The 10,134-nt window shown below is 37.1% G+C and overlaps 1 protein-coding gene across 1 annotated transcript in view; it reads right to left on the bottom strand.

Annotated features, from left to right (window-relative positions):
• Window positions 1-5,331: 5,331 nt before the first annotated feature.
• TRDN (triadin) overlaps window positions 5,332-10,134 on the bottom strand; it is a gene marked incomplete at its 5' end in the record, with an annotated part of 210,111 nt that continues 205,308 nt past the window's right edge. The window contains 1 exon segment of the mRNA XM_006903572.1: window positions 5,332-5,417. Coding sequence (XP_006903634.1) covers window positions 5,332-5,417 — 86 coding nt within the window.

The following is a 10,134-nucleotide window of genomic DNA, read 5'->3' as shown; positions in this document are numbered from 1 at the left end:
TAAAGACACCACCAGAATAGAAAATTTTAGGCAAATATCTCTCATGAACATAGATGCAAAAATCCTAAGTAAAATCTGGCCAATATAAGGCAACAGTACATAAGAAAAATAATTCACCATGACCAAGTGGGATTCATAGCATGTATGCAAGGATGGTTAAACAGACAATAAGAAAAAAACAATAAGAAAAGAACAATAAGAAATAATAAGAAAAACAGACAGTTTAATTCATCATATTAACAAAGCAAAGAACAAGAGCCAGATGATTCTATCAATTAATGAAGAAAAGGCCTTTGATAAAATTTAACACTCTTTCATAATTAAAACACTCAGCAAAATAGGAGTAGAGGAGAATTTCTTCAACATTAAAAAGTAAACATGCAAACCAAAGAGCCAATATTGTTCTCAATGGAAAGAGATTAAAGGCATTCCCTTTAAGAATAAGAACTAGGCAAGGATGCCCACTATCACCTCTCTTATTCAATATTGTATTAGAAGTCAAGAAAAGGAAATAAGAGATACCCAAATTGGAAAAGAAGAGGTAAAATTATCTCTATATGCAGATGATATGATACAGTATATTTAAGAAACCCTAAAGACTCAGCAAGAAAACTATTGGACATAGTTGACCATTTCAGCAAAGTGGCAGGATACAAGATAAACATACAAAAATCAGTTGGCTTTCTCTACAGTGACTAAGAGAATGCAGAGCTGGAGTTATGAAAAACAATACCCTTCACAATAGAAATCACAAGATTAAATACTTGGGAATAAATCTAACCAGAAGCACAAAGGATCTAGTCAAAGAAAACTACAAACATTACTACAGGAAATAAACAAAAAAACAAAAAATACCTGGAGAAATGGAAGACTATTCCTTGCTAATGGATAGGGAGACTCAATATTGTGAAAATGACAATACTACCAAAGGCAATTTGCATGTTCAATGCAATTCCAATACAAATACCAATCCAATTCTTCAACAAGATAGAAAAGGTAATCTTCAACTTTATTTGGAATAGAAAGAAGCCCCGAATAAGCAAAACACTCCTTAAGAAGAGAAACAAGGTAGGAGACATCTCTCTCCCTGATTTCAAATCCTACTACACTACCATGGTGGTCAAGACAGCCTGGTACTGGTACAGTGACAGACACATAGATAAATGGAATAGAAATAAAAATCCAGAAACAAGCCCATCTACCTGCAGTCAACTAATTTTGACAAGGAGATAAAATCTGTTTAGCGGGAAAATGACAGCCTCTTTAACAAATGGTGTTAGCAAAATTGGAAAACTATCTGCGGAAAACTCAAGCAAGATCCAAACCTCACGCCATACAAAAAAACCAACGCAAGGTGGATCCTGGACCTAGGTCTAAAACCAAAAACTATAAAATTCACTAAAGAAAAGCTTGGAAGAACTCTAGAAGTCCTAATCCACAGCATAAACCGTCTTCCAAGCATCCTAAAAAATCTACAACCAGGAGAGGATAAAATAGATGAATGAGACCTTTTAAGAATTAAGTCCCTATGCACATCCAAAAGCTTCTCCAACAAGGTAAAAAGGGAAGCCACAAACTGGGAAAAGTATTTGGTAATGACATGTCAGTTAAGGGACATATCTAGAATTTATAAAATACTCGAGCACCACAACAAGAGAAAGGCCCAATTGAAAAATTGGCACAGGATATGAACAGACATTTCACCAAAGAAGACATTCAGACAGCCAACAAACACCTGAAGAAATGTTCAAAATCCCTAGCTCTAAGAGATACAAATCAAAACAACTATGAGATATCATCTCACCCCAGTATAAATAGCAAATTTTAACAGAATAGCAAACAACAAATTCTGGCAAGGTTGTGGAGAAACTGGAACCCTTAATCACTGTTGTAGGAGTGTAAAATTGTGCAACTATTATGGAAAGCAGTATGGCAGTGTGGCAGTATTTGTCAAAAGTTGCAAAATAGAAATACCATTTGACCCACCAATTCCACTACTGGGAATACACCTCAAAGAAACCATAACTGTCACCCAAGTAGATATATGCACACCCATATTTATCATGTATTTGTCCACAGTAGCAAAGAGTTGGAAACACTCTAAGTGCCTGCCAACAAATGAATGGATAGAGAAACTCTGGTATATTCACACAACTCAATAATAGGATTCGTTGAAAAACAAAGAACTCAAGAAATATTATATAAAATTCATGGCCCTGGATGATGCTGAGTTAAATACCTCAGTCACAAAGGGACAAATATTGCATATCGCCACTGTTGTAAAACGGAACTGACATCGGGGTTGGGAGGAGACTGAGAAAGATGGGACAAATTATGTATACTGCATTGAAACATTTGAGGGAGAGAACTATTTATAAGGGATATGTGATTAGGTATTATTGTCATGACAGGAGTCTAGAACGAAGGCTTCACTGGAGTGGACTTGTGGGGGGGACTGTATAACAATGAAAGAATTTTTCTTTAACTTTTCAAAGAGAAGAGTGAATTGTGGGGAAGGGGTGGGCCAGGACAAAAGTGCAACTATGATTGAATGGGAATTCAAAGTTTCTGTAAATTTTCATTAAAATTAGTAATAATAAAAACAAAACAAAATGGGTGATGTTGAAGGACATTATGCTGAGTGAAATATCTCAGTCACAAAAGGACAAAATAGTGCCACTGTTGTAAAGAAGGACTGACATTGGATTTGGGGGAAAACTAAGAGGGGATAAATAATGTATGCTGCATTGGAACTGATGAGCAGAGAACTATGTAGGAGGAATATATGACTAGGTATTGTTGCTTAAGAAGGTCAAGGACTGTAGGCTTCAATATGGATTGAAGCTCAACATCAAGAAGACAAAGATTCTCACCAGTGGGTCAATTAGCAGCATCATGTTGTTGTTTTTATGTGCCAGCAAGTCACCTGCAACTCATAGTGACCCTATCTATGTACAACAGCCCTAAACTCTGCTCTATACTGTGTCACTCTTACTGTGTCTGACACACCTACTCCCATTACCCCAGTCACGGAATCAATCCATCTCATTGAGGATGTTCCTCTTCTGCACTGTCCTTTCACCCTCTGAAGAATTATATCTCTCTTCAAGGACTGGTCCCTCCCTGAAACTTGTCCAGAGTATGTCAGACAAAGCTTCAGAATTATTGCCTACAAGGAACAGCCTGGTTTCACCCTCTCCAGGACAAACCTGTTCATTCTCTTATCAGTCCATGGTATATTCAACACTCTTTTCCAACATCACAGCTCAAAAGCATCAATTCTCCTTCTGTTTGTGTCCAGTCATTGTCCAGCTCTCTGATGCATAGCAAGTGATTGCAAAGACCATGGCCTGTATCAGAAGCATCTTAGTCTCTAGATTTACACTATTGCACTTCAGTACTTTGGAGAGGTCTCTGACAGTAGACTTTCCCAAGACCATCATGATAAATGAAGGAAAAATTGAGATTGTTAACAATTTCAGGTTTCTTGGCTCTATGATCAACACTATTCACACCAGTAGTCAGGAAATCAAAAGAAGAATTGCACTAGGAAAATCTGCTGTCAGGGACCTCTCCAGAGTATTGAAAAGCAACAAAGTCAGTCTGGAGGCTAAGGTTCACCTAATCCAGGCCATGGTCTTCACAATTAGTTGATATGCATCAGAGAGCTGGACAATGACTAAGGATGATAGAAAAAGAATCCATTATTTCGAGTTGTGGTGCTCGAGAATAGTCTTGAAAATGCCATGGACTGCTAATAAAACAAACAGGTCTGTTTTGGAGAGGTTGAAACTAAATTTCTCCTCAGAGGCTAGGATTTTGAAGCTCCATGTCACATACTTTGGGCACATGGTCAGGAGGGACCAGTCATTGAAGAAGGATATCATGCTTGGCAAGATGGATGGACAGTGCATGAGAGGAAGACCCCAGTTAAGATGGCTAGATACAGTAACTTGGGAAATGGGGGTTAGTGAGATGAAAGGAGAGTGTCCATTTTTGGAGTTAAGACTTTTGAAAATGGCTTAGTCTTCCTCAGGGGCCTGGTCTCCAGCTGCTTCAACTACCGATACATGATTTACCTTAATCAGTGTACCCAATATCATCAATAGTTGTGAGGCCAACATAATAGAGCAAGCTAACCAGACTAGAGAAATTGTGGCCAGGCATAGCCTAATGGAGCCATAGAGATGAAGCCAGAGTTAAGGTTTCTGCTTGTTAGGTGATTAAAGGAAGAGATGACTTGTGACTACTATGAGATAAAACTTGCTTGATGATTGAGGAAACCAGAGAATTCTTGTATTTATTTTACTTGATCAAACCAGAACTTTCACTTGTTGGTGAAGCTGTCTAAACTAATTGAGGAATTTGTCTTGTCATTAATCTAGCTTAGTACTGCTAGCTTAAATCTGAACTTTCACTGCGTAATATCCTTTGTTTTTTCTTTTCCCCAACGTATTTCCCTAATAACTCCCCACCACCACCACCACCATGCGTGAGTAAAGTCAAGTTTGTGAGTCAGTTTGCCACAGACATCAAATGAAATGATTAGTAGAAGTAGATGCAGGAGCATGGAAGATTATGTTTGACCTTGGAGTTGTTTGTTTGTTTTGTGGATGTTATTGATAGGTACAGTCCCTCATTGTAGAGTTAACTGTGGTCAGACTCAGCCTTCCCCATGTTTCTCTTGCTCCATTTATGTCATCTTTCTCTCATGAAACAGCTGATGAATTTGAACCACGTGCCTTTTGGTTGGCAGTGCAACTCTCTACCACTAAGCTACCAGAGCTCCATTCCATGCACACACACACACACACACACACACACACACATTTTATATACACACATATTATGTATGTATTTTATCTTTGGCAAGGCACATAGCTTAATTGTTCATAGGTCTCATCATCTCTAAGAGGGGACAAGAATAGTGATTTAGAAGGTGTAGTAAGAGCATTTTCAATTTACACGAGTAAAATGCAGAGCTAAAACTAAGAAAATTTGTTACCAGTCTTAAAACATAAGTTGGGCACCTTGGAATAAACCACAAGAGAAATAAGACAAACCATTGTCTCTTTTTCTCTACTTTCTGAGATACTTGAAAGCTTCAATACTAACTACCCTGGAAAGTGAATGTCACTAACATTGACCATTAACATCAGATGTCTGGCTTTCTAAATAGGACCAAATAGGATGTTTTTTAAAAAATGTGGTTTAGATATAATAAACCCATATAAGAAACTATTGGAGTTTTCTTATAGCTGTTTTAACTATTTTGTTTCTTTACATTTTATTCTATCAAGGGAGGGAAATACTTAGGAAAAAACCCATAAATTACTTGCCTTCAAGAGCAGGTGATGCTGGAGTGGGTCGGGGTGCTTGTTCTGTTGGTAATGGAGGTGGTAGGGCTGGGCTTTGTCCTGTATATACAATGTAAATAAGTATTGAGAGGAAAATTATTAGCAAATTTAATATCCATAACTAAAATAGCCACATCTGTCCCCCAACATGAATAATTCATAATCCTGAGTCTAAATTCCTATTATTATGCAATAAGAAAACTGTTATTAGGTGAGATCTTTAAATGGACACATTTAAAGATCCAGTTACCCTCAGAGCTATTTCTGCATATATTATTTTTCCTAGATGTATATAAAAAGTGAAATATAACTACTGAACTTCATTAATGGTTAAATCTACATGTGATCAAATAAAGCAATTTATTTTCAATATGCTACTTAAATTATGAACACTGAACCTACAGAAGCTGAGAGGAATCCTAATACATAGGAAAGTAATCAGTTTTGTTATTACTACCAAAAATCCTTAAATTATATAATAGGACAATAAAAGAAAGCTGAGATTCATAGACCTTTTGATATTGAACAGGTACATTTTCTCCTGCCAAAGTAAATGACCTGTAGTTAAGTAAATAATGAGCCCAAGGGAAAATATATTCCATTTTATAGAACTTTGAAATGTTCCCTCAAGTCTCTGGGCTTATTATGAACTGTATAAAACCCCACAATCATTTCCGAGTACTCCCTTGTCCCAAGCGATTTCTTTAATTAACTAAGACCAACCAGGCCGTGAACTGTAAACATTAACTAACACATGATCCCATATGAAATGCTTGAAAATGTTTTATCATTAATTTTCATCCCATTGGCTCATGCTGCTTTTTTTTTTCCATCTAGGAATCGACGTGAGCATAAGCACCTTCTAAAATCTCACCTACATCCATATAGTATCAAATATCAGCATCCCTGCCTCCTTACTGGAAGCTTTCTTTTTATAGAATTCGTCAAAATTAGTTCTCTGTGGCGGTTTACAGTTTAGTAAGCAGAGCCATCAGAGTTGCACACACAACACATTCCACGATGCTGAGAAGGGCAGAATCCTCAGCGAAGGCTCCGGTGCCAAGCAGACCTCAGCCTCCATCCATTATAGGGTTTTCTTCTAAGTAATTAGCCTCATGCAGGTTGATATTTGAACATACTCAAATAAACATGAAAGCAAAGCACATTGTTTCAAAACATGCAGGTCTCATATATCTAGAAAATCATTAATCCATATTTTTTTTTCCTCTTTCATGGAAGCAAATATCTGACAGAAACAAAATGGAATATGGAATTTTCTTTCTTTTTTTAAGGTGCAAGAAAAATATATTAAATGAAGTGTCATGCACATAATTTTCCCTAACATTTATATAGTATTTATTTAAGCTAACATAAATGCTGACCCCTTTCTTGTAATAAGACACTTCATAAAATCCTTTAGATGTAATTGTGTTAGATTACAGTTTTGGAAACTGAGGTGAACAGTTGTTCTGACTATTCAGCTTCTAGGAGACACAAACAGATGGATTTCCATGCACGTTCTGGATTTCCCCTTCTTAGATTCCTCAACTGGCCTGAGGATGGTAAGAGATTACAGTTTGGTGGGTAGAGGGAGGTGGGCAAGAAAAGGGGAAGGATTCAGGCAAAAAGGACAGGGTAATGATAGACAAATTCCAGTGGTGACTGATTTTATGAAACATGATGCATGAGACTGATTGTATGAAACCGAGTGTGAATGAAGAATAGGGTGAAACACAATGTATACTGAACTTTTTAAGCAAACCAATAAAAAGAGAGAGAGATTATTTTAGATTAAGGAAGTTCGAAAGCACCTGGTAAAGAATTGAGGCCTGGAGCCGTGACCTTGAGTCTTTCACCTTCTTTGTGGGTCAAAGGATATACATTTGCAAATACTTGTTCTTAAGTATTGCTTCAAGAGCTGTCTTGAAATGCACACCTAAGGTGTAATGACATTTGCAACTTGTAAATTTTGAGATGGCTTAGAATTAGGAATGTGCCAATTAAATGACTACAGCTTAAAATATGTAACTACAATGAATCTCATAGAAACAACAGTCAAGCAACCAAAAAATACAGCACACTGGCAAAATCTGCTGCCAAGCACCTCTTTAAAATTCTAAATAACTAATATGGTAGTTTAAAGACTAAAGTGTATCTACCTCAAGCCATGATATTCTCTTTATTGTTTCTTATTGATGTGGTAATTGTACAATAAATAAGGAAGACAAAGGAAAAAAGTCTATGCCTTGGAATTGTGGTATTGGTAAAGAGTATTGGAGATTTATGGACTACAAAACGAACAAGTAAATTTGCCTTGGAGGAACTGCACCCCAGAATTACTTTTCAAGGAAAGGATGGTTAAATTTTATCTCACATACTTTGAGAATGTTGTCAGGAGGAGTCCATCTTGGAAAGGGTAGGGACAAATCCCTGGAATAAGACATCATACTTGGAAAGGTAGAAATCAAAGAAGGGGGGTCAGAACCTCAATGAAATGACTTGACACTGTTACTTCAACTATGGGCTTGAATATTGCGGAGAACGTGAGGATGGTACAAGAATAGGCAGGTTGTTCCACCTATGGTCACTGTGAGCCAGAATTGACCAGATGGCACCTAATAACAACAATAAATTCTAAGAGTCTCATAATATCTTTAAGGAAGGGTATCGAGTCCAGCTCAGCTGCCTCCTACACTGCTATTTCTGTGAACAGTGGTGGATGGAAAACCATAGTCTTCCAGTGGAGTATCACATTACTAACCGAGAAGCTGTGTATCTCAGGTAGTTTAAACCATTAGATGAAAAAAGATAGACAGTGACTTTCCATTGTGATTTACAGAATAAAATACCACAAGGATTACTGGGAACCAGAACTGACTATATCGTGGCGATTTTTTAAAATTTTATTTCTATTTTTAGAGAAGAGGGGTTTATGTATTTGTTTGTTTAGATGAGCTCTTCAGGAATTTATTTCAATATTACTATCCTTTCCACCAGATAATTAAACATAATTATATTATAAAATGATCTGAAATTTATATTGTTGCTGTTACATACATTTAGTAGGAAAACTAACTCATAATTGATCTTGCAGTGGATTTTCAGAAATAGTAAGTTGTATAGGAAGAGAGTTTCTGTTTTTTCTCCAGAAAGCTGCTGGAGGATTTAAACTACAGGCCTTTGGCATGGCAGTGTAGCTCCTTACCACTAGGCCACCAGAGCTCCTTGGTTAAATTTATGTGGAGAGATTAAAAATATATCTTAAGATGCATCTCACTTTATTGGACACATTATGTACCAAGAGCTAAAGAATCATAAAACTGAAATTCTGCTTTTAAGAACCTCGCAGGATGCTAGCTGAAGGTAATATTTTAACAGATTAGAATAACATAGTGTAATAACAAGTATAGAGGAGGCATGACAGAAAAATTCCTCAACACATTGCCATCTACTCCATTCCTTGATCCTGTTTTTTTGGCTGTAAATCTTAACAAGAGGAAACTGTCAATCTTTCTCCAGACGAGTCATTGGTGGATTCAAACTGGTAGAGACACATGATCTTTGGGTAAGCAGTGTCCCATGCTTCCTGCAGATTAATCATAACCTGTACTTAAGATTTGAAAGAAGTTTTCCAGATAAGTATGGATAGATATAGAAGTTAATGTGTGGATAAGGGTAAAAAAAGACGTGATAACAAAAAGATGTCCACAAAGCTCCTGTTGTAATCCAGTCAGTTCAGACTATGATCACCACATATATGACAGAGTTGAGCCACGCCCCACAGGGCTTTCCTGGCTATAATTGTGCGGAAGTAGGATGCCTAGTCATCCTTTTGTGGGCTCAAACCTCTAACTATTTATTAAGTGATCCAGTACACACTATTTGTACTTCCACGGGTTGTTGTTGCTATTATATACCATTGAGTTATTTGCAACTCATAGCAAACCTATGTGTAATAGTTCTGACCCTGCTCTATCCTGAGCCAACCTTATTGTCTCAAACACATCAACCCCAGTCACTGTGTCAATCCATCTCATCAAGGGTCTTCTTCTCCTGTGCTGTCACCCCATCCTTCCAAGAGTGATGTCCTTTTCCAAGGACTGGTCTGTCCTTGCAACATGCCCAAAGTATGTCAGATGGAGCTTCAAAATCCATGCTTCCAAGGACAGCCTGATTTCATCCTCTCTAGGACCAACCTGTTTGTTCTCCTAGCAGTCCATGGTATATTCAATACTCTTCTCTAGCACAACAGCTCAAAGACTTAGACCTATTAAGATGATGGAACTGGCATTGTTAACAGGACATAAGCCTATATCCCGTTGTATCAGATATTTTCAACTATAATTGACTATACTTTCCAAAGAGGGGAATTGCTTGATAGTGAGGCATTGGACCCAAAAGGGAATTAGAACCACAACAAAAAGAGAGAGGATAGTCATGTACTACTTGCCTCCGTAAGAATGATGATAAATAGCTGTCAGGAGAATTCTTCTCTTTGGACCTGTGTTTGTTGTTCTAGAGGACATTCTCTGTCTCTCTCTCTCTTTCTCTCTCTCTCTTTCTCTCTCTCTCTCTCTCTCTCACACACACACACACACACTCCTCGACCATCACTTCACACTTGACCACAATGCTTTAACATTGATAGAAGAATTTCTTTTATGTTAAAATGTCAGAGAATGTTACTAAAATTGAAGGCCATTTTGAAATGTCAATTAATATATTATTATGTAACACAAACTGTATAAAATATAGAATATACTAATACAATTTAAAT

The sequence above is a fragment of the Elephantulus edwardii genome, unplaced genomic scaffold (assembly GCF_000299155.1).
Source record: "Elephantulus edwardii isolate Elephantulus edwardi_28Jun2011 unplaced genomic scaffold, EleEdw1.0 scaffold00002, whole genome shotgun sequence".
NCBI classification, from domain to species: domain Eukaryota; kingdom Metazoa; phylum Chordata; class Mammalia; order Macroscelidea; family Macroscelididae; genus Elephantulus; species Elephantulus edwardii.
The sequence above is the reverse complement of the archived record's forward strand: the minus strand, read 5'-3'. Positions and strand labels throughout refer to the sequence as shown.